Genomic DNA, 25,268 nt, shown 5'->3' with positions numbered 1-25,268 from the left:
CTAGCCCTCTGGAAACCAATCCCTTCAGCCAACAACACCCATACTAGCACTCCAGAAAGCTGCCCACCCACACTGGCCACCAATATTGGAATTGGTGGAGAGGTGAAATATTGAGTTGGGGGACCAGCCCTCCCGTGTGAACATGGGACCCAACATGTCCCACAGTCTAGTATTTCCTATAATGTTACCAACTCCACACTCACCCCACCTGAAGACTAAAGAGGGGGCAGAGAAGGTGGTGCAATGATTCGCACTGTCAACACAGTCGGCTTTGACATGTTCTGAAAAGACTGAAGGACATCAGGACGGAAAGGGTTGCACTGACGACATTCACAGCCACTAACAAAGTAAGGGCTCCAGACTCTGCAAGACTCTGTTCCAGAAAGCTGCTGAGATTAACTACACCTGCTCCATACAACAACTGCTTCCACAAATAACTGGCGTGACTTGGCCCGTCTGCCGGATACAGACACTTCCGTCCAGTCCTCCTCACCAGCTGCCTTCTAATAAGCCCAGCTAGTGTTGGTACAGGCTGCTAAAACCGCCACTGCTGCTTACTATCCAAAGGAAAATTGTCAGAGCGGCGAGCAGACTGTGGGTGATGCTAATAAAACATGAAAGAAGAAATCTGAATACTGAAAAGTTTTCAACCGCCTCAAGTTTATCCACACTGGAAGCAGAGTGGCCGCCAGGAGTGCCTCGGAGTAGCCATGCCTGAAGTAATTAAGACATGCATAAGAGTTTCAATGGCAGCTGAGCCGAGCCGAGCCACGCTGGAATCAGAGGGTGGTCACACAGGAGGAAGCAGGGGATCTTGATTTGGAACAGATACATAATTGTTAGCCTATCTCAGGGTCAGACTGACAACCAGGATGAAAGCAGCTGGCATGTTGTGAAACAGTTATTTTAACAACAACATTTAAAAGAACAGGTACATAGATAGGAAAGTTTATGGGCGGAACATGGGCAAATGAGACTAGCTTAGATGGGGCATGTGGGCGGTTTGGACAAGTTGAATGAATACTTTATTGAATAAATACTTTATTATCACATGTGATAAATCACAGTGAAGTTATTTGCTTGCATACCCAAGGTATGCAATAGACGCCCCATAAAAGTTGGGCCAAAGGGTCTGTTTCTGTGCTGTATGACTCTATGACTCAGGGTTCAACATTGAATTTAACTATTTCAGGTAACTAGCTTTTCTTTATTGCATTAGAGCCGACTGGTTCAAAACATCATGAATATAAATTGTTAGCTTTGTTTCTCCCTCCGCTAATGTGGTGTTTTACCAACATTCTCTCTTTTTACCCGGTCCCCCAGCATGAGCAGAGCTTTGCTTCTCCTGTCTGCAAATCCCAGCCACAAAATTATTTCCCCCCCTCCTTCTTCTCTCTGGTCCTCTTTCTATTTGCATCTCTTCCAGGCAGATGAGCTGAATGATGTCTTCATCACCCTCTTACAGACAGATGAGCTGAATGAACCATCACTATTTGTTTCCTTCAGTTTATTTTAGACTAACCTCTCTCTTTGCTCTTTCATCCCCTCTCCCTTTCTCAGTTAACGCATTTCACTTCAAATTTTTCTTATATTTTATAAGAGGTCATTAACCTAAAATGTTGACTCTTTTTCTCTCCGTAGGCATTCAGTGTTTCCTGCAATTCTTGTTTTTATTTCAGATTTCCAACATTAGCAAGGTTTGTTTTTAGATTGCTGGTCCAGTTGCTTAGCAAAAGAAAGGACTCGGCAACAGACCTGAATGGATACGTCACAGTAGTTACTGACTTCATAACGAAGTGTGTGTTTCCAAAATAAACATCAGCGTTTTCCCCAACATGAAACTATGGATGAACCAGAAGGTCCACATTCACTGAGGACCAGATCTCGCCATTCAAGTCTTGCGAGGCAGAGTCATACAAGAAGTCCAGATATGACTTTAATAGAGCCATCACAAAGGCTAAAACGGATCTTCACTCTAAATTGGAGGATGAGGCGGATGTTCGGCTGCTGTGGCAGGACATGCACGCCATCAATCCCTGCAAGGCGAAATCAGGGGGCAACTGAAGCAACAGCGAAGCATCACTCCCAGACAAGCTGAATGCATTCAATGCACAATTTGATAGGGAGAGCACTGATGTACCATCCTGGGTCCCCATTCCCCAGTCACTGAGACATAGAAGAAGATCCTTCAGGAGGGTGAACCCATCTGGACCCGATGATATACCTGGTTGTGTTCTTTAAACCTGTGCAGACCAACTGGTCTAATCTTTTAAAAGAACCAATCTTTTCCCCTTCACCTTAAATGGGAATAGAATAGGAAGTTAAGTTTTGGGCATTTCAGCTTGAGATGTTCTGAGATAACTTTTTGCAATGGATGAAGTGATGGAAAATCTATGGTGTGATTTAGTTTGATTTAGGAGAATCTCGCAGAGTTCCGCGGCCAACATGGTGTGGCAGCTGAGCCGGTCACCCACGGCTGACGCAAGACCCCGGCAGAAACGATCTGCCGGAGCAGGTAGTTGCGGCAGGTATTACCGCAATGTTATGGGATATGGGCCAAATGCAGGCAGGTGGGACGTGTAGATGGGGCTTGTTGATCGGCACTGTAGGACTCTATGATTCTAATACTGAGATCTGCTGATTAAAACACAGCAAAGTGCAATCTAATTGTATTACCTCACCACCAAGGCATGTTAAACTGTGGAATCAAATTGCTTTTATTCCATGGTACAAGCCCCAACAATCCAATGCATTCAGTCCCCATTATCCACTGATTGCTCCCCATGGATACCCACACTCATAAGGTCAGTCCCAGGACTATTTCCAATTCTTTTTCAGAGACTTTGAGTCATAACACAATGCCATTGAAAGAGAAGAAGTGTGTACAGGTGCTTTTCTTGAGCGAGTGTCCTTTACAAAAGTTATGCGAGCCACAAGACCGCGAGAAGCATCGCAACCTTGTGCCTCTCATCTTCACTCTCATCTTCCTGCCTCTTTCTTCCAACCTTCGTCTCCTAGTTTGCCCAGAGGAGGAGTGAGCCATTCCCTCAACCCCACCACCAAATGAGCAGGGTCTGAGAGTCACAGTACTTCTCCTCAAGATGATATATAGCGCATTCAAGATTATCATTAAAGGTATGAGTAATTTATGCTTTTTTTAATATTGTTTAGTTAAATAATATTGCTTCCTGTTAGATCTTTAAATGATTCAATGTGTCTATCAAGGCTTCATATTGCTTTTGGAATATTATAGGACCTACTTATCTTTATTTGGGAGTCTAAAAGGTAGATGACAATTACAAGAAATTTTAATTTCCATACATATTCGTATGAGAAAACAGCTAACATTTTATGCCAAATGTATTTCTATAACATATTTGAGACAGCTCCTCACAACTATCCATCTTCAAACCAACAAGCCACATTAGATTTAATGGTGGGTAATGGACCAGAATTAATTAATAATCTAACAGTAAGAAACCATTGCACTGACAGTGAGTATAATACAACGGAACTTGCTATTAGGCTACAGTCAGGGAAGGTATTGTCATAGAATAAGTATTTAATTTCAGTAAACTTTCAAACATAATTTCAGAACCATTATGATTGGTTGAATTGAAGTCAGCGGAAACAAATACTGTAAGTGGAGTGTCTTGCCCTTTGCAACACGCATGTCCCCAATATCTGCTGACTTATCATCTGTGGGTCAGTGTGCTCATAAATTGGACTTCAGGAACACGGGGGGGGGGGGGGGGGGGGTCGTGTGTGGGGTAGTCAGAAATGTGAGAAAGTTTACGACTGAAGTTGATGATTGAGAACACCGAGGATACGTATAAGCTGAAACAAAACTGAAAAAGAAGCTGAAATTTACCTACAAGTTGTTATGTTCCTCAGAGCATTCAGCATGTACATTATTGGAATATTCGTGTAATTGCCAGTGGTCTTCATGGTTTCCATGATTTTTTCATATCTGCCAAAGCCAATGCCCCTATGCCTCATGAATAATGTGGACTTTCTGTACTTTATTGTTCATTATCATATGGATTCGGAATAGTCAGCGTGGTTTTATGTGTAATTGATCATGTCTCTTGAAATTGATTGAGTGTATTGAAGGTTGAAGGGCAGGGCTCTAAACATTGTCTATATGGACTTCAATAAGGTTTTGGTAAAGATTCCATGCTCTGGAAGGTTAGATCACGATGTTCCCGATGTTGGGGAAGTCCAGAACAAGGGGCCACAGTTTAAGGATAAGGGGGAAATCTTTTAGGACCGAGATGAGAAAAACATTTTTCACACAGAGAGTGGTGAATCTCTGGAATTCTCTGCCACAGAAGGTAGTTGAGGCCAGTTCATTGGCTATATTTAAGAGGGAGTTAGATGTGGCCCTTGTGGCTAAAGGGGTAATGGAGAGAAGGCAGGTACAGGATACTGAGTTGGATGATCAGCCATGATCATATTGAATGGCGGTGCAGGCTCGAAGGGCCGAATGGCCTACTCCTGCACCTATTTTCTATGTTTCTATGTTTCTATCACATGGGATTCAGAGAGAGCTAGCTAACTGATTAGAGACTTGGCTTCATGGTTGGAAGCAGAGGGTGGTGGTGGAACTAGGGTGGCCCAGCAAGAAGGTTGTTTTTCAGACCGAAAGCCGGTGACTAGTGGTGTGCCTCAGCCATCGTTGCTGGGCTCATTGCTGTCTATCATCAATATCAATAACTTGTATAAGAATGTACAAGCCATGATTACAAGTTTGCAGAAGAAACTAAAATAGGTGCTATTGTTGACAATGACGATGTTCATCAAGAATTACTGTGGGATCTTGGTCAACTGGGCAAGTGGCCCAAGGAATGGCAAATGTAGTTTAATTCCGTGAAGTGTGAGGTGTTGTATTTTTGGAGGTCAAATCAGGGCAGGACCTTCACAGTAAATGGTCAGGTACTGGGGAGTGTTGTAGAGCAGAGAGATCTTGAAGTGCAGGTACATTGTTCTCTAAAATGGTATCTCATGTAGATAGGGCGGTCAAGAAGGTTTTTGGCAGGCAGACCATCATCAGTCAGGGATTTGCGTATAAAAATCGGGACATTATGTTATAATTGTACAAGACAATGGCGGGGCCACATTTGGATTATTGGAGGTACACAAAAATGCTGGAGAACCTCAGCGGGTGCAGCAGCATCTATGGAGCGAAGGAGTATGGAGCGATGGAATATTGGGTTCACTTTTGGTCACCTTGCTGTAGGAATAATGCTATTAAGCTGCAAAGAATGAAGCAGAGAAGCTTTAAGAAGTTGTTCCAAGGACTTGGGGTGATTTAGAATGGGAGAGAGATAACAAACCTGAGCTATAGTATAGGACAAAGCTGAACAAGTGGGACTTCGCTCCTTGAAGCTGAGGAGTGATCGTATAGAGGTATATAAAATTATGAGAGAAATAGGGTAAATGCAGAGTCTTTCTCCCAAGGTAAGAGAATGAGTAACTGGCACAGGTTCAAGGTGAGAGAGCAAAGATTTAATAGAAACCTGAGGGGAACATTTTCCATACAGAGGGTGTGGGTATATGAAATAAGCTGCCAGATGAAGCAGTTAAGACAGGTACAATAACAACATTTAAATGACATTTATTCAGATACATGGATTTGAAGGATTGAGAGAAGAATATGGGCCAGGTGAAGCATATGGGACCAGCTTGGATGGGGCATCTTCATCGGCATGTTAGGTCATAGTGCCCATTACCCATGCTCTGTCATTATGTTTCGAATTTGATTACTGAAAAAATAAAATATTATGACATAAAATTTTGATCTCTGTTGTCTGTAATGAATTGAATCATAAAGTCATAGTCATATCCTGTAATATGGAAATGAGCACTTTACCAAATTCTATTTATAAGACGTAACAGAGAACAGTTTTTTATGTCATATTTTAATTTTTCAATAACAGTCAATTGCCTATTTTTAGAAGCAAGGAACTGCAGATGCCAGTTTACAAAAACAACACAAAGCACTGGAGTAACACAGCATTTCTGGTAAACATGGATGGATGACACTTTGGATCGGGACCCTATTTTTACCAGTCATAACATTAAAAACAGAGCAATTTAAAAAAATTAAAATTTTACCTCAATTTCCTGAAAGGAACTGTTAATCATCGCAATCAACATATTCAGAAGCACAATGACCATTGTCACATGGTATACACCATATAAAACATAGCCAATATTTTCAATAAATTTGTGGTCATAATTGATGACCACAGACTTGACTGCCGATAATCCAAATATAGCCCAAAACAACGTTTTAAAGCTTTCTTCAACACTGCAAGAGAAATAGTAAATAACATTACATCCATTCTATGTATCAATTCAAAATACACCTCTTAAATTCATATCAAATTTTATATATGATATAAAGTAGATACAAATGCTGGAGTAACTCAGCGGGACAGGCAGCATCTCTGGAGAGAAGGAATGGGTGATGTTTCTGGACGAGGCCCTTCTTCAGACATATATGCTATCATGAGACTATTTGGTTTTAAAATTCTCTTTATTACCTGTTATGGTATGGCTTCAACTTGTCCCTATGGATAAAGATGCTATGTGGGAATTGTTATCTCTCTCCCATTCTAAATGTACTGTAAGTGCCTCTAATTTCAAGATGCTTAGGTTCTTCTGGCTCTCTAACACCTATTCACAACCTATCTGAGAATTGCTTTTGAGACAATGAGCCACATTAGTACAATTCCTCTAAAACTAATACATTTGATAATGACCCTTTTTTTTTAGTATCTCATGTTCTAGTTTCTCTTTTTGTTTTCATCACTACTATCAGTTCACAGCTCTTATGATTAATAATCCTACCTCCTCACATCCCATAGTTATTCCATGACAAAGTGCATTCTCCACATCTTGTCACTCCTAAAACCCCTGACACCATCCACAGCAGAGCAGCTTGATTAGCATCACCATCCAATGCTCTAAATGTCCATTCACTTCACCCAGGATTTGTCTCAGTAGCCCCTTCTAATGTAATTATGCTCCTAGAGCCTAGCCCCCTTAGTGTAGTTCAGTAAAACACTGAGTCAAGCACCGGATCACTAAACTTTATTCTTTCCAACAACAACAAACTTACTATACAACACCTAACCACCACGGGCCCGATCCTTGTCTCTGCTCGTTCAAGCCCTTCAGCCTCATGCAAGCAAACACCTCCAAACGGTTACGCAGTTCAAAGCGCCCCTTCAAAAGATCGACTTCGATCCTTGTGCGGTTCGCTCTTTATAGGTTATCGGACCCTGTGGCGTGAAACTAGAGGGGGTGGCAGCCCCTACAAACCAATCATAAATATCGATTACATTATACTGTTATTGACAGTTCCCTAACACAATTACAAAGTACAATGTTTCTACAGAAGGTTCTGGAAGGAAGTCAGTCAACCGAGGTAATGCAACATTCTCCCAGGTTGTATAAACAATTCAAACAAAGTTTCACACCTCAGCCAATCATCAAAGAGTAGCACAAACACCTTGCAACATTATTAACAGTATTTACACTCCCCCATATTTGGCCAATCCTTACTCTGCATTTGCAACACCTCTGAGCTCCTCTGCAAAGTCCTCATGAATTTTAACAAAGGAAGGACATCTGGATCTGACCTTATCCTGCATATCAATCTGGGCTCCAGATTATCTGGCACCAATTTACAGTTTATAGCTTCTCACAGAAAGAAGCCAAACAGGCCCTGCAAATGCAAAGATCCTCCATTTTATAATACCTCTAATTTGGCCAATATTAACACTAACAATACATGACAGCAACTTGATTCAGCTACTTCTACAGCACTTCCTATTTTCATGTAATACATTAAAATATTTCTGGAAGATACAAACGTGGGAGCTTCAACCACCCCGACGTGGGAGCTTCAAATGCCCCGTTGTGGGGGCTTCGACCACCGGTTGGGGGAGCTTCGATCGCCCCAATGATGGTTCAACTGCCCCGGGAGAAAATGAGGGAAGAAGATTAGACTTTATTGCCTTCCATCACAGTGAGGAATGTGGGGAATCCGCTGTGGTGGATGTTTATGTTAACTTTTATGTAGTGGTGTGTCGTTGCTTTTTTTAGTATGGCTGCATGGTAATATGAATATCACTATACCTTAATTGGGACACATGACAATAAAAGACCTTTGAACCTTTGAACGTGTATATTGTTATGGATTTACTCTATTTTACAGTAACCATGTCCAGGTTAATCAGAGCGATTTTACATTATAATTTACCCCGCATGCTTAATCATGATTTTGTTATTTGAGTATTTTCCTGGTGATAAATCATGTTGGAAAATCAGAAATTGCTGTGTAAAATGAATAGCTGAATGAAGTGATGTTTTAGGAACCATGATCTTCACATTTGGGGCTGTAAAATTCCTAAAGACGAAAGTGGAAGTTGTTCCTAATGTGGCTATACAGTGAGATGCCCAAGGAACGATCGCTAACTAAAAATTTCACCTGCAAGCAGACTGTAGAAGGACATCAAAAAGTAGATAATCAGCAAATATGGATGGTAAACTTTCAGGAAACAGAGCTTCAAATATAGCTATTTGTCTCCAAAATGTATTCTTGCTGAAAGCAATTAGGTTAATGACGTAGTTACAGACAGTAAGGTGAGGAAGGTACAATTCCTCAGTACTGCAATTTGTTACGTTATTGTGTTTTCTGATGTACTGCCAAATTATTCCTATCGAGGCATGATCTAACTGTAACTCAAACTAATATAACTCAAATAATTATTGGTCATTACTTTGGAAAAATCAGCGCATTGCACAGTAGGGAAAAATGAGTTTTAATCTGTTTTTCACAATGTTATCACTTGACAGATTAAATTGTAATAGGATCCAGTGCTCAGCAATCCTGAATTCACCCTTTCACTAATCTAACGATGGCAGAAAAGATTGAGGATGAATAGAGTTTCTCTGTTTTAATCAAGCAGACTTTGTTTAACGAGAAATTAATGAATCAGGAAAAAGGCATAAATGAGAGCGGTAGATGATTAAATGTTGGCTGCTTGATGTTGAACACAGATGTGTTGCTGCATCTGGGTACAACATGTTCCATACCAGGATTTCCACCATCACATTTAATGTAATAGATATTATTGACCAAGTTTTGGCATATACAGTCTGGCTGCCTTTTACCAACTTAAAATTTGCCACCTCTCTATTTTGTGTGCACATCTGTTATGCCACAAACCCGTCCATTTATCTTGGACAACATCCAACATGTAATTATAACAACATTTGTAGAAATAACTGGAAACTTTTTCTGAAGTAACTTCAATAAAAAATGCCTGCTTAAGAGGAAAATGAAATGTGTGGGTAAGATTCCTGCGTCAGAACCATTCTAGGGAATAAATAGTTTCCTTTTCAGTTTGGTGTGGAGTTCTCTGCCTCAGAGGGCGGTGGAGGCAGGTTCTCTGGATGCTTTCAAGAGGGAGCTAGATAGGGCTCTTAAAAATAGCGGAGTCAGGGGATATGGGGAGAAGGCAGGAACGGGGTACTGATTGGGGATGATCAGCCATGATCACATTGAATGGCGGTGCTGGCTCAAAGGGCCAAATGTCCTACTCCTGCACCTATTGTCTATTGTCTATTGCCTATTGTGTATGGATATTAATTCCCATTTTTTCTTTTCCCAGAACACTGCCTACAGACAGCTGAATAATTAAGTAAAGCATTTGGGTATAAAATCATGAGCGGAATAGATCGGGTAGATGCACAGATTCTCTTGCCCAGAGTAGGTGAATCGTGGACCAGAGGACATAGGTGAATGGGAAAAGATTTAATAGGAATCCGAGGGGTAACTGTTTCACACAAAGGGTGGTGGGGGTATGGAACGAGCTGCCTGGGGAAGTAGTTGAGGCAGGGACTATCCCAACGTTTAAGAAACAGTTAGACAGGTGCATGGATAGGACGGGTTTGGAGGCATATGGGCCAAACACAGGCAGGTGGGACTAGTGCAGCTGGGACATGTTGGCCGGTGTGGGCAAGTTGGGCCGGAGGGCCTGTTTCCACGCTGTATGACTCTATTACGCTATATCGTCTGGTCATCTCTTCTTGACTCTCGAGAAGACAGTGCGGGGTTGGAACATGCTCACCTCTCCCAGGTTACCTCACCTCTGACATTTGCACCTCGTGCATTGAAGTGCATGAACCAAAGACGAAAGGTCAGATATCAGCACATCCAACCTACTGCTGAACCTTCCACTGATCCCAGTGTGCTGAGCAGGGGGCCTGGATACCCAGTGCACCAAGCACCTCAGGGAAAGCTCCACTCATTTGAATGGAGTAGCTAACCCCAAAGTTAAAGTGAGACAGATGATCTTGGTCTTTATTTTAATTTACCTTATTGATATTAATTAATTTTACAGGACTTTAAGCAATTCTAAATTAAATTTACTAATCACTTATCATTTTTAATTGTTCCGCTCTCTTTGAACTGTTTCTAAATGTCTCCAATTATTAACGATCTTTGATACTTGTGTGCGATCTGAGACAATGTCACCTATTTCCCTTTATGGGAGGCTTTTCTGGGCAGGTCCTCCATATCAGATCTGGATCAGGTTGATGCAGATGTGTGAGCACCACATTAGGGCAGCGAGCCAACTCTAGTCTGATACAGACTGACGAGCTGCCTTGTCAACCCGCTGTTGTCATTATGCCTGTTAAAATGGAAGCTCAGGGATTTTAACCAATGATAAGAGAGAGGCCCATATACATTTCCAGGGTTGGGTGCTGTATAATTTGGAAATGTACTTGCAGGTGGAGATATTGCCGTGAGCTTACTTGCTTTCTTTCATGGTATCAGCCCTTGCAGATGTTGTCAGTGGAATCTTGGTGACTGGCAACTCTACCTGTTCTTGCTGGAACGGAGCACACATTCTGATGGTGGAGTAATACGTCAAGAGTGTTTAATTGCCATATGTACCAAACCAAGCCATAATGCAACCAGTCAGTATGCTTTCTACATCAATAGAAATTTGATAATGTATTCTATTGCTGTTTGTCATCTATACCAATGATTTGGATTAGAACATACAAGGTATGATTAGTAAGTTTGCAGATGACATGAAAGTAGGCTGCATTGTAGATAGTGAAGGTGGTTGTCAGAAATTTCTACAGGATCTTGATCGGTTGAGCAGATGGGCTGAGATGGAGATGTTGATGGAGATTAATACAAAGAAGTGAGAGTTAGGCCAAGGGGCCTGTTTCCACTTTGTGTGACTCTATGACGTGACCCGGTGACATACTCCCCATTCTTCCATGCAAGTTGAGGCACTGAAGAGCTTTCTTCGTGATGCATCAATGTGCTAGCCCAGGACAGATCTTCAGAGATATGCATGCCCAGAAACTTAAATCTGTTGACTCTCTCCACTGCCACATTATTGATGAAGACTGTTTCATGGATCCTTAATTTTCCTCTCCTGAAGTCAAGAATCAACTCCTTGGTGTTGCTAACATGGACAGCACGATTGCTCTATTCTGACACCATTCAATCTTAGATTTTCAATTGCCCTCCTGTGCTCTGCCTCGTTGTTGGGTGAATAACAATTCATCGGCATCATGGGTGATGATACGGTAGTGGACGGAGTGGCAAGAAACTGGTCTGGCTTTTCCCAGGTGATCTTAATGCTTATGAATGCAGTTCCAATAAAGAAAATGGATGGCATTTCATCACACTCCTAGCTTGAGCTTTGTCAATAATGCGAAGACAGTTGAAAAAAATGAATTAAGTCACCACATTGTGAATAAGCACCCCACCTCTGACATATTCTTGAAGCCATGAAACTCATTAATAGAATGACTGATCAAATTAAGTTTCTGCTTAGTGAAATAGACCAAATTGATGTTGATGGTGCTGAATTTCAAAAGGTTAGACTCTCTTCTGTTGAACATGCTAACTACTTGTTTGGCATGGTGTGTAGACTTCCTTTAGGTAGGTTCCTGCCTATTCATCTGATTCTGAGTGATTATCTTACCTTGTATTTTATCTCTGCTCGCTGTCCTCGTGCGCCATTTTCTAAAGCTAATCTTCTTTTCAGTGACCCTCGACCACCTCTCTGACCCCCTGATCTCCATCCTGATCCTTCTTCCACTTTTGCTTTCTCTCCTACCAATCTCTCCTACTAATCTCTTCCCACATCCATCGATCATCTCTGCAATCTTCTTCTTCCCTTCTACTCCTCAGATCTACCCACCATCCCAGTCGCCAACTCAACTTGAAACGCAGGAGGTCATTCATCATTACCTTCCAAGGCCAGGCATGTCATTAGTCAGATTTGAGCCAGCTATTTTTTTCTCAGAGGACGCTGGAGTAATAAAATGGTATAAAGATTGCAATGCACAAGCCATCCAGCCCCATTGGATCTGAAAGTGCACCAAACCAACCTATTGTTGAGACCAAACGGTTCGCTGAACACCCCCGCTCAGTTCACTAAACCTACCTGATCTTCCGGTTGCTAAACACTTTAACTCCCCCTCCCATTCCCACACTGACCTTTCTGTCCTGGGCCTCCATTGTCAGAGTGAGGCCCAGCATAAATTGGAGGAACAACACCTCATATTTCGCTTGGGCAGCTTACACTCCAGCAGTATGAATATTGCATTTTCTAACTTCAAGTAACCCTTGCTTTCTCTCTCTCTCCATCCCACCGCTTTCCCAGTTCTCCAACCAGTCTGACTGTCCCTCTGATTACTTTCTACCTCTGTTTGCTTTGTTGTCACCTTCTCCCAGCTAACAATGGTCTATACTACATTTCCCTTGATCTGCATCTCTTTTGATCTCTTTATCTCTTTAACTCCCTCTCACTTGACACAGTCTGAAGAAGGGTCTCAACCCAAAATGTCACCCATTCCTTCTATCCAGAGATGCTGCCTGTCCCGTTGAGTTACTCCAGCATTTTGTGTCAACCAACAATGGTGAAACTGGGTTCTAAAATATTACAGTGCTAGATACTTCCCAGATCAGGATTGTTTCTGAATAGTTCCCACCAATTGCTCTGGCCACAAGTTAACTTTCCTATTAACGGTCAAGTTTTCATTAGCCTTTTTTTTTGTAGGATTACGTTAAAAGCACCAAATTGTGAGCCGGTACTTACGTTGTAAATGCATTGTTCTTCTTTGCTCCAAGGTAGTGTGAATAAAGATTAAACATTCCAATCATGAAGGCCACGAAAACCATGATGAATATAACCATGAACTTGAAAATGTCTTTCACTGTTCTTCCCAGCGATATCTGTAAAGGCCCAAAGCTTTCATTAGCTGGAAGAATGTAAGCAATTCTGGAGAAGCTCATCACAACTGCTATTGCATAGAGGCCTTCTGAGATCAGTTGAGGATCAGATGGAAGCCATTTTATTCGAGCTGGAAGAAATATTGAAAATACAGATCATCAATTCTGCTACAGGTCTCGTTCATGTAAAGCATATTAAAATAAATCTTAAAATCTTTTCTTCTATGTTCAAAATACATCTTTTACTTTTGGTGAGGCAACCTGTCTGTTTTATTTTGAAACTATAGCATAACACACAAAAAATAGTACGTTAAAGCAAATTGTGCCTAGATGTTGGAGGAAGGTTAAGTTATTGGCAGATAAATAGGCATGCGTCTGTTACTAGTTTGGCATAATTGGTTGGATTGTATAAAGCCTCTCAAGAGATACATGGGTTGGAAGTAATGGCCACAATACTGTCACACAGTGTTCTTGCTGAGTATGACCAAGCACAGAATCAATAAGCTTACTGTTATAGATGTTTTATAAGTTTACATCTGCAGACTGTGTTTTCTTTGTCCGAGTAGAATAAAATGTAAGAAAAGGGAACAATTCCCATTTAGAGGTGGCCCACAATTTGCAATTTATTGGTCATCTTTGAGGATGCTATCTCAGAAACCAGAGTTCTCCCACTGAGTCATAAAATTGTAAAGGCATAACGGACACTTCTTTAATGGAACTATCTAATTGAACCCATGTCTTTGTTCATTTACTACAGTTCTGCAGCCTTTTCAAAATTATTATTGCGTCCAATATCTTCTCCCTTTCTGGAAATGCTTTCAATGCATGGGAGCGCATTGCATTGCCTAAAAGGATTTTTCTCATCTCCTCTCTGGTAATCCAGAGGGGTAGCACGGTGGCGCAGCTTCACAGCGCCAGAGACCCGGGTTCGATCCTGACTATGGGTACTGTCTGTACAGAGTTTGTACATTCTCCCCGTGACCCCATGAGTTTTCCCCAGGTGCTCCAGTTTCCTCCCACACTCCAAAGACATGCAGGTTTGTAAGTTAATTTGCTTCAGTAAAGATTGAAAGTTGTCCCTAGTGTGTAGGTTGGTGTTAGTGTACAGGGATCGGCAGTCGGTGGGCCAAAGGGCTTTTTCCATGCTGTATCTCTAAACTAAACTTATGTCAATTAGTTTAAAATGTCCTCTGTTTACCTAGCTTACTTGAAATTCTCGAGCTACGAGTGACTATAACTTATTTGAGTTTGAGTTTAAGTGAGTTTATTGTTTATTGTCATGTGTCCCTGATAGGACAATGAAATTCTTGCTTTGCTTCAACACACAGAACATAGCAGGCATTTACTACAAAACAGATCAGTGTGTCCATATACCATAATATAAATATATACACACATGAATAAATAAACTGATAAAGTGCAAATAACAGATAATGGGTTATTAATAATCTTAGTTTTGGCCGAGCCAGGTTTAATAGCCTGATGGCTGTGGGGAAGTAGCTATTCCTGAACCTGGTTGTTGCAGTCTTCAGGCTCCTGTACCTTCTACCTGAAGGTAGCAGGGAGATGAGTGTGTGGCCAGGATGGTGTGGGTCTTTGATGATACTGCCAGCCTTTTATTAATTGTCTCACTCAAATGACATAGGCACAACACTATCACAAAAACGTCACAATACAAAGTGAGGCACAATACAAAGTGTGTTTGAAGGCTTTCAAAATTGTATTATGTATTACTGGGGGAAACAGGCCAGCAACATAAATAAGAATCAAAGTCATTTAGCAGGTTAAAGCACCACAATCAATGTTCATGTGCAGAATTACCACATTTCCCCAGTAGATGGCAGTAATATGCCTGAAGAAGTCTCACCAAAGGAGTCTCAGTCAAGTGGTGTGAAGGTGTCTGGGGAAACCAGGAAGCTGAACTTCTAAACAATCTAAGTTCTCATAGTGAAGTAAACGTGGTCAATGCTATGATACCTTTGCTGATCTTTAATAGAAAAGGAAGCTGAAGGAGTTGTCCCAGCTCAAGACCCTCAAATTTAATTATCTGCAGGCAACAAATTAAATGTTGACAAACGGAACTGCATTTGCTGATTTACAAAAAAAGACACAAAGTACTGGAGTAACACAACGGCTCAGGCAGCCTGTCAGGAGAACATGGATAATCGACATTTCAGGTTGGGACCCTTCTTCAGACTTTGTTAGTTGTCCTTATTAATCTGGACAAGAGGAGGGCAACTGGCTCCATGGTTCATTGAAGTCAATAAAGGGGAATATTGTACACAGCGTATAATAAGCAACCAAACCACAAATACCCATGATGACCTCCTTCAACCTTTTTGAAATTTCAGCTATTACACCAATTGTTCCTGAGAATAGCTCTCCCCTCTGTGTTGTTGTGAATAACATTGTAAAGCGGCTCATAAAATCAATGGTATTACATGTTATGGAAAGAATCTACCCTCCCTCCTAGTCTGGTCTTAATTAACCAGATGCTCTTGTACTTTGATGTCGTTTTTCATTCAAGACACTGAACTCCAAATGACTTTTCACTTGTACTGCATTCAACGATAATTTACAACAAACACTGGAGAGAAAAAATGAGTTTTGGCTCCTCCCAACACAAGGAGTGAGTGGATGAAAGCAAAAATCTGGAAATCGGGAGAGAAATGTTAATGCTTTGAGCTCTCTCTGGAAGTTGCTAGGGGGTTTGTTAATTGGGCCCACCTATTTTTCAGAAATGTAAAATTTATTAACTCAATATTCCAAAAAGGATTTATCGTATAGTGGTAGATAAAACAACTCTCAAAAAAATGTAAAATATTTCTTGTATTTTATATAATACTCTGCTATTTTAGGTCTTTTCCATAATGCCCAAACTTGGTGAGGGCATTCATGAATTCAAAGAATCAAGGAAACAGTATGGTGTCTAGGTAGATGTTACTCAATATTTACCCTGCATAGTATTCTGCCTAAGATGGGCACAAGGTGTTGGAGTAACTCAACGGGATATGCAGCATGTCTAGAGAGAATGAATAGGTTACGTTTTGGGGTTGAGACCTTTCTTCAGACTGCTTGACAGTCAGACCCTGCACTAATCAGTAAAGCAACAGAGTTTGAAGAAAGCATCTCAAGAAGATATAGTAACTTCTACAGTGGGTTCTGCGACTGTTCTGAACACTGCTGTTGTCAGCCATTAGGTAATAAGGCATAGGGTCTTAAGTGATAGTAGTAGAATTAGGTCATTCTGCTCATCAACTTTACTCCACCGTTTAATCATGGCCAATCTATCTCTCCCTCCTCACCCCATTCTCCAGCCGTCTCCCCATAACCCCTGACACCCGTACTAATCAAGAATCTATCTATCTCTACCTTAAAAATATCCATTGACCTGGACTCCTGGTAAAGGCATCCCTGGTAACAGCTGATGTGGTGTCATCAAGCTGGTTGAACTGCCATTCACATTAAATAATTCTCACATAGTTCATAAAGTAGGAAGGAATATTCAATTAACCCTTCAAGTAAAAGGATTTAATTAAACAATAAAATACCAAACTATTTGGATTTTATAACTGGTAAACAAATTGATCAGCATAACAAGGACTGACAGGAAAAACTGACCAAAGGTGTAGTAATTTATTTCTGTTGGAAGTGTCACATTATCTAAATCCATTTTGATTTTTTCATCCACAAAACTCTGTGCCTTGGAAGCATGCCAAAATGCCATGAATCGTGCTATAAAAGACGCTGCAAAGATGGCCAACATTCCAAAGTCTAATAAATTCCATAGTTCCAGTAAATATTCTCCTGGGCCTTGGGACCACATTGTTTTGCATTCCGACCAGATCATTCCTGTGGGAAGAAAAAAACAAAAAGGTTAACTCTGCTCATTTAATAATTCCTAAACATTTACTTGGCGGATATATAGACAAATGGAATGGAGTTGCAGGAGACTCATGGTTTCTTGGATACAGGTCATGTGTGAATGTAGGCTAACTAGGAATGGCCATCATTTCACTTCAGATTTTTACATTTTAATTATTTTTGATATTTTCACATCCACATTTAGATTGTAGAAGTACCTAGTGTCCGGTTATGTGGAGTCACTGGAACAGACCAGTGACATGGTTAGTTGACAGACTATGAATGACATTATCTACCACACATACAACAGCCTGAATGAAACTGATTGTCAGTAATGACATAGTGTCAACATGCTTTACATTAAACCACAATTAATGTCCTCATCTTCCCATGAAAATAGAACCAAAGATGAGCCATCAAATTCTGCATGCATATCATCCTCCAACTCTGAAAGAGGCTGGTTTTATGCGAATATATGTTATGAAAGATAGGTGAATGGAAAATCACGCCACATTCCACATTCTAAAAAGGTAAAGAATAATTTGGGCACACAGAGGAATACCACCTCTTTGTTTATCATCAGGCCTGTGGCTCCAGAGTGAAATCTGAGCAGGGCTTCAGGGAAGTTGTTATGGTCTACAATGTACAATTAGTTATATCAAAACCAGGATCAAACTGAATGTGATTCACTGTAAAATCTCTATCCTCTATTTCATGAACACATCTGGTGCGGAATCTGGGAGACTTTTGACTAATCTACTTTCTTGATTAGTAAGGGTGTCAAAGCTTATGTGGAGAATTCAGGAGAATGGGGTTGAGAGTGAAAGGTAGATCAGCCACGATTGAATGGCGGAGTAGACTCGATGAGCCGAATGGCCTAATTCTTCTCCTAACATGAATTAACTTATGAGTCCAGTGTCAGTGGAAGTCATTTGTTTGAATGTCCCTGATTGTGAACAGGTGACCACAGTAGTTTTTACACGCAATGTTGGTTTAGTTAATTACTGTAGTACAACAAGCTACCTTGACAAGGGTTGAAGTATGCCAAGAGATTTACTGAGGATTTGGAGGAGAATAAAGTTACTTGCATTATAGATTATATGTCATCATGGTAGATAATATATCATTCAGTGCCCTCTCCTGACAGCAACCAACCAAACACAGAAAATCTTATTGCTGATATTTTCAGTGCAACTTTCACTGTTTGCAAGTAGTATGAAGATTTTTCAATTGAATTTAAAGATATTCTACATTTTCTGCAGTTTGGCTCAATAACTTGTGTGAATCGTAGTTAGAAGATAATTGTGTGAATACTAATGTAATTCAGTCGGGATTGTGCAAAGCGGCTCAGCAAGCAAAATTTGGCACTAGTAACAAGGTCTCAACCCAAATGTCACCCATTTCATCTCTCCAGAGATGCTGCCTGTCGCGCTGAGCTACTCCAGCTTTTTGTGTCTATCTACTAGTAACTGGTTGATGTTGTAGCGAGACCAAGCAGGTCGAGCAAAATGGTTTTTATTGTCGAAACAACACTTGAACTACACGAGCACTTAGTCGAGAGAAAACGTTTTTAGCTCTTGTCGTCGTGAAGAGCACTAGCTACTGAACACACTGAAAAGCCCGCGAACAAACCCCGTCACATGACAGACCCAACCTATGACGAGAGTTCTGCATACTCAGTTTAGCCACTAGGTGCTGCTACAATGTATTCCAAATTGTATGATTGAGTGCTTAATGAGTGATCTAATGCTCTTGATAATTGTTCTTGTCAGAATATTGATCCTTATTCCATGTTATCAAAGTTTTCAAATTTCTCAGCAGCTTCACCCCAAACTATCTGCTCTTGCCTGACAATGCTGAATACATGTGTCAGACAGAAGTGTAGATGATGGTTTAAATCAAAGATTGATACAAATACATGCTCTGCCAGGTTTCTATCCAACCTTTCTCCCCTGCCATCAGTTGACCTTCATTTGATAACTATACTCTACCTTATAGAAATTTATATTTAATTTCCTGAACCTTAATACAATTCTGCCAGATTTTAAACCAGCTCACTGGCTGTATTTTGTAAACAGAAAACATGGCATTTAAAATCTCAGCAATTTCCATTCTAAACTTACCATGGCTCTCCTTTTAACCCTGTGCGCCTTCTGCATTTACAGTACCTTTATATTTACCATGAGATACGTACATCGGGTGAGGGGAATTATATATATACATATAAAAGCTTAATGTTCTGATAAAAGGTCTTCAACCTGAAACGTCAATCCCCTTTCCCTTTCCACAAATGATGAGCTTTTCCAATACTTTTTGACAGAAGTTGTTCCAAGATTTAAAAAAAGGCTATCATTACAGTCAAGTTCATAGAACAAAAAGATCTTGGTGTTTCTCAGTTTTTACTCAGCTGTCTTGGCATTTGTGGTTCTTTCCATTGCAATTTTTTACAAGTAATCACATTCCAATTGCTTACCACTTTTACAAACTGAACTCCAGCTGAATTGGTTACAGGATATAAGTGGTCTTTAGCGATGTTTGGGGCAGAAGTACAGTGGGTAGAATGGTGAGGGAGGGTCGTAGGTAAGATAAAGAGAAACCATTTCCCTCTCCTTCTGTTCTATCTGATTTAAGTGAGACTATAAGCAGTCTACAGGTAAAAGGTGATGGGTATACCCAACATAATGATTGGAATATTTGCTTGAGATAAATGAAAGGTCTTTTGCGTAGTCTGTAACCAGATGGCACAATGGGCTAAGTGTTCGGCTGGCGACCGGAATGTAGCCGGTTGGAATCCCGCTTGGAGTGCATACTGTCGTTGTGTCCTTGGGAAAGACACTTCACCCACCTTTGCCTGTGTGTGAATGTGTGTGAGTGATTGGTGGTGGTCGGAGGGGCCGTAGGCGCAGATTAGCAGCCACGCTTCCGTCAGTCTGCCCCAGGGCAGCTGTGGCTACAGAAGTAGCTCACCACCACCGAGTGTGACTGAGGAATGTATGAATAATGCGATGTAAAGCGCCTTGAGTATTCTAGAAAGGCGCTATATAAATCCCATCCATTATTATTATTATCCTTCCCAGAGTGCAAGCATAGACCAACATAATTTCAATACCTGTGGGCACAGCCATCATGTAACATCTGATGACTACACTTGTCATTGTAGAATAAGTTGAAACGACTATGCTGCAAAAAAGCACTGGGAGCAGTGCATGCCTGTGTGAAAACACACGCTTTCAGATTCAGGGACAGTTTCTTCCCAGCTGTTATCAGATAACTGAACCAGCCTACCGCAACCAGGGAGCAATCCTGTACTAACATCTATCTCTTCTGTGACCCTCGGTTTATCTTTGATCGGACCTTATAGGATTTACCATGCATTAAACGTTATTCCCTTCTCATGTATTTATAAACTGTGAATGGCTCAATTGTAATCATGTATTGGTCTTCCACTGGCTGGTTAGCATGCAACATAAGTTTTTCACTATACCTCGGTACACGTGACAATAAATTTAACTGAACTGAAATTATAACTGATAAAAATAGATGCAAAAGCAGGTGTGAGTATTTATAGACTGTGCCTCAAGGATTATTTGGGGTTTTATCATAGTCAGATGGTAAGTTAGTTTGACCACACATTCACCAATTGTGGTCAAGCAATTGTGATTGGTAATAGGGGAAGTGAGAACTATGGTTGAATTCATTTTTTAAACTAATCATGAGACATTTCTGGGAGGTCAGTGTTTAATAAGCATCCCTCAGTATTCTTGAGAAAATGGCACAGTATATAGAAACACAGACATAGAAACATAGAAATTAGGTGCAGGAGTAGGCCATTCGGCCCTTCGAGCCTGCACCGCCATTCAATATGATCATGGCTGATCATCCAACTCAGTATCCCGTACCTGCCTTCTCTCCATACCCTCTGATCCCCTTAGCCACAAGGGCCACATCTAACTCCCTCTTAAATATAGCCAATGAACTGGCCTCGACTACCCTCTGTGGCAGGGAGTTCCAGAGATTCACCACTCTCTGTGTGAAAAAAGTTCTTCTCATCTCGGTTTTAAAGGATTTCCCCCTTATCCTTAAGCTGTGACCCCTTGTCCTGGACTTCCCCAACATCGGGAGCAATGTTTCTCTACTTCTGTAAACTGGCACTTAGAAGTGGCACCCCCCCCCCCCCCCACCCCCCCCCCCCCCCCCCCCCTTTCTGTTCCACCTGATTTAAGTGAGGACTCTATAAGCAGTCTACAGATGAAGGTTGATGGGTATGCACAACATCATGATCGGGTATTGGCACATCTGCTTGAAATAGATCAAAGGTCTTACACGTAGTCTGGAATGCCGCAGTCCCACTTAGGAAACCTGAACGGAAACGTCTGGAGACTTTGCGCCTCACCCAAGGTTTCCGTGCTGTTCCCGGAGGTTGCAGGTGGTTGCTGGAGGTTGCAGGTAGTGGAAGCAGGTAGGGAGACTGTAAAATACCTCCAGGAACCGCACGAAACCTTGGGTGGGGCACAAAGTCTCCAGAGGTTTCCGTTCAGGTTTCCTAAGTGGGACAGGGGCATTACTCTCTACCTGTCTCTCTCTGTAATCTGCAAAGCAACGGTGCCTTCGCTGAAGTCAAAGGTCGGGTCAAGAGGGTAAAAATTACAAACATTAAAATCAACAAAAATAAATACAAGATAATTAGTTGGACTTTGTAATATGATCTTGGTAACAAATAGAGTGCAGAGTATAACTAAATCTATATTCCGTACTATTTTGCACCACCCGATATAATCATTCATGGTATGATTTGCCTGGATAGTACACAAAGTGCTTTTTTACTGTTTCTCGATACACGTTATAGCAATAAACCCATACCATGTTACAAAGTCCAATTTATTAATGCTCACTTAATTTTAATATTTAATCATTATTTCTCAGTTTTAACAGGTAATAATGTATTACTTATTTTTACAATAATAGCATCTATATTACTAAAAGTCTGTTCTTGACTGCTTTTGGCCATCTGTGCTGCAATTTCCAAGAGAACGCCGCCACCTATGGCCGTCATTTTTGGCCACCTTGCTCAGAGCCCCCCTCCGCCGCATGTGTGCAGAGAATTTTTCCCGTCGATTAAAAATGACCGATATATTAATGTTTTTACAAAATTCACCATTCTCTCTGGTGCCCCCGCTGGCGGCAGGGGGGAGGGACTATAAAACCAGGAAGTGGTGTGCCTCACTCACTCTTCAAGATGGAGGAAGGCAGAGGGTCACGTTTATCTGAGCTGTGAATAACACTGAACACATGTTTACTCAAATGTAAGTGCCCTTAGTGGTTCTAAAATGCTTGCAGAAAGTGTCTATTGGTTCTAAAGCTTGCAAAAAAATGTCTATTGGTTCTAAAGCTTGCAAAAAGTGTCTCTATTGGTTCTAAAGCTTGCAAAAATATGTCTATTGGTTCTAAAGCTGGCAAAAATATCTCTATTGGTTCTAAAGCTGGCAAAAATATGTCTATAGGTTCTAAAGCTGGCAAAAAATGTCTATTGGTTTTAAATCTGGCAAAAAAATGTCTATTGGTTCTAAAGCTGGCATAAAAATGTCTATTGGTTATAAAGCTTGCAAAAGGAATGTCTATTGGTTCTAAAGCTTGCAAAAAGAATGTCTATTGGTTCTAAAGCTTGCAAAAAGTGTGTCTATTGGTTCTAAAGCTTGCAAAAAGTGTGTCTATTGGTTCTAAAGCTTGCAAAAAGTGTGTCTATTGGTTCTAAAGCTTGCAAAAAGTGTGTCTATTGGTTCTAAAGCTTGCAAAAGGTGTGTCTATTGGTTCTAAAGCTTGCAAAAAGTGTGTCTATTGGTTCTAAAGCTTGCAAAAAGTGTGTCTATTGGTTCTAAAGCTTGCAAAAAGTGTGTCTATTGGTTCTAAAGCTTGCAACAACAAAAAAGACCATTGGTTCTAAAGTTTGCAAAAAATGTCTATTGGTTCTAAAGCTTGCAAAAAATGATTCAAATTAGTGCTACAGAAAGCCCCCCCACCCCCATACCATGTTGTCATTCATGCCACCAATTACTGCAAATGGTGGCATGAAGTTGAAAGGCACTACTTACTGCAAATGGTGGATTGGTTGCTTTGGCTTGAGTTGAAAGGCACTACTTACTGCAAATGGTGGTGTGGGTGTGGCTTGAAGTTGAAAGACACCACTTACTGCAAATGGGGTGCGTGGGTGAATTGGCCTGAAGATGAATGCACTACTTACTGCAAATTGTGGCTTGAAGTTGAAACACACTACTTACTGCAAATGGTGGCTTGGGGGTTTTGGCTTGAAGTTGAAAGCACTACTTACTGCAAATGGTGGCTTTGGAGCTTTGGTTTGAAGTTGAAAGGCACTATTACTACAAATGGTGGCTTGGTTGCTATAAAACCCGGAAATGTGGGTGTGGCTCAGTCTCTGCAAGATGGAGGAGGGAGAAGTCAAGACTCACTGTCATTAGTGGCTTTGCAAACTACTGCAAATGGGGGGCGTGGGTGCATTGGCCTGAAGTTGAAAGGCACTACTTACTGCAAATTGTGGCTTGAAGTTGAAAGGCACCACTTACTGCAAATGGGGGGGGCGTGGGTGCATTGGCCTGAAGTTGAAAGGCACTACTTACTGCAAATTGTGGCTTGAAGTTGAAATGCACTACTTACTGCAAATGGTGGCTTGAAGTTGAAAGGCACTACTTACTGCAAATGGTGGCTTGGGTGTGGCTTGAAGTTGAAAGACACCACTTACTGCAAATGATGGCTTGGGTGTGGCTTGAAGTTGAAAGACACCACTTACTGCAAATGGTGGCTTGGGAGCTTTGAAGTTGAAAGGCACTACTTACTGCAAATGATGGCTTGGGTGTGGCTTGAAGTTGAAAGACACCACTTACTGCAAATGATGGCTTGGGTGTGGCTTGGGTGTGGCATGAAGTTGAAAGGCACTACTTACAGCAAATGGTGGATTGGTTGCTTTGGCTTGAAGTTGAAAGGCACTACTTACTGCAAATGGTGCCTTGGGTGTGGCTTGAAGTTGAAAGACACCACTTACTGCAAATGGGGCGCGTGGGTGCATTGGCATGAAGTTGAAAGGCACTACTTACTGCAAATTGTGGCTTGAAGTTGAAAGGCACTACTTACTGCAAATGGTGGCATGAAGTTGAAAGCACTATTTACTGCAAATGGTGGCTTGGGAGCTTTGGTTTGAAGTTGAAAGGCACTATTACTACAAATGGTGGCTTGGTTGCTTTGGCTTGAAGTTGAAAGGCACTACTTACTGCAAATGGTGGCTTGGGTGTGGCTTGAAGTTGAAAGACACCACTTACTGCAAATGGTGGCTTGGGAGCTTTGAAGTTGAAAGGCACTACTTACTGCAAATGATGGCTTGGGTGTGGCTTGAAGTTGAAAGACACCACTTACTGCAAATGATGGCATGAAGTTGAAAGGCACTACTTACTGCAAATGGTGGCTTGGGAGCTTTGACGAAGTTGAAAGGCACTACTTACTGCAAATGGAGGCTTGGGAGCTTTGGCTTGAAGTTGAAAGGCACTATTACTGCGAATGGTGGCTTGGTTGCTTTGGCTTGAAGTTGAAAGGCACTACTTACTGCAAATAGTAACTTGGGTGTGGCTTGAAGTTGAAAGGCACCACTTACTGCAAATGGTGGCATGAAGTTGAAAGGCACTACTTACTGCAAATGGTGGCTTGCGTGCTTTGGCTTGAAGTTAAAAGGCACTACTGTAAATGCACTTACTTCCTGTTTGCACTGTATATTGATTTTAGATAAAACGCTACCACTTACGGCTGTGATTTTTGGCCATCTTACTCAGTCCCCCTCCGCTGAGCAGATGCAGAGAATTCGTCCCATCAATGAAAAATAAATGTTATCAGGTTTTTTTTAAATGTTGAGAATCTCTCTCCTGTCAATCACTCCATGAAAGCCACACCTTTTCCGGTGGGGGGGGGGGGGGGGGGGGGGAAGGGGTTATTTGGTGGCCTTGCACCCTGCTAGAAGTGGTAAGAAACTGCACTTGAATTTGGTGGCCATATACCCTGCTTGAAAAAGAATTTCAAGGATTAGCCGTGAGTCAATTACCAGCCCACCAGCCGTGAGTGAGTGAGT

General features: G+C 41.3%; 1 protein-coding gene across 1 annotated transcript in view; it reads right to left on the bottom strand.

The window, feature by feature from the left end:
- The window catches only part of trpc6 (transient receptor potential cation channel subfamily C member 6), a 126,202-nt gene that overhangs the window by 18,357 nt on the left and 82,577 nt on the right, over window positions 1–25,268 (bottom strand). The window contains exons 6-8 of the mRNA XM_033022362.1: window positions 16,901–17,131; window positions 13,146–13,410; window positions 6,118–6,313 (exon numbers count right to left, since the gene is read on the bottom strand). Of these exons, the coding sequence (XP_032878253.1) occupies window positions 6,118–6,313; window positions 13,146–13,410; window positions 16,901–17,131 (692 nt within the window). The remainder of the gene's footprint in view (window positions 1–6,117; window positions 6,314–13,145; window positions 13,411–16,900; window positions 17,132–25,268) is intronic.

Source organism: Amblyraja radiata, chromosome 6 (assembly GCF_010909765.2).
Source record: "Amblyraja radiata isolate CabotCenter1 chromosome 6, sAmbRad1.1.pri, whole genome shotgun sequence".
Taxonomy (NCBI): Eukaryota; Metazoa; Chordata; class Chondrichthyes; order Rajiformes; family Rajidae; genus Amblyraja; species Amblyraja radiata.
The sequence above is the reverse complement of the archived record's forward strand: the minus strand, read 5'-3'. Positions and strand labels throughout refer to the sequence as shown.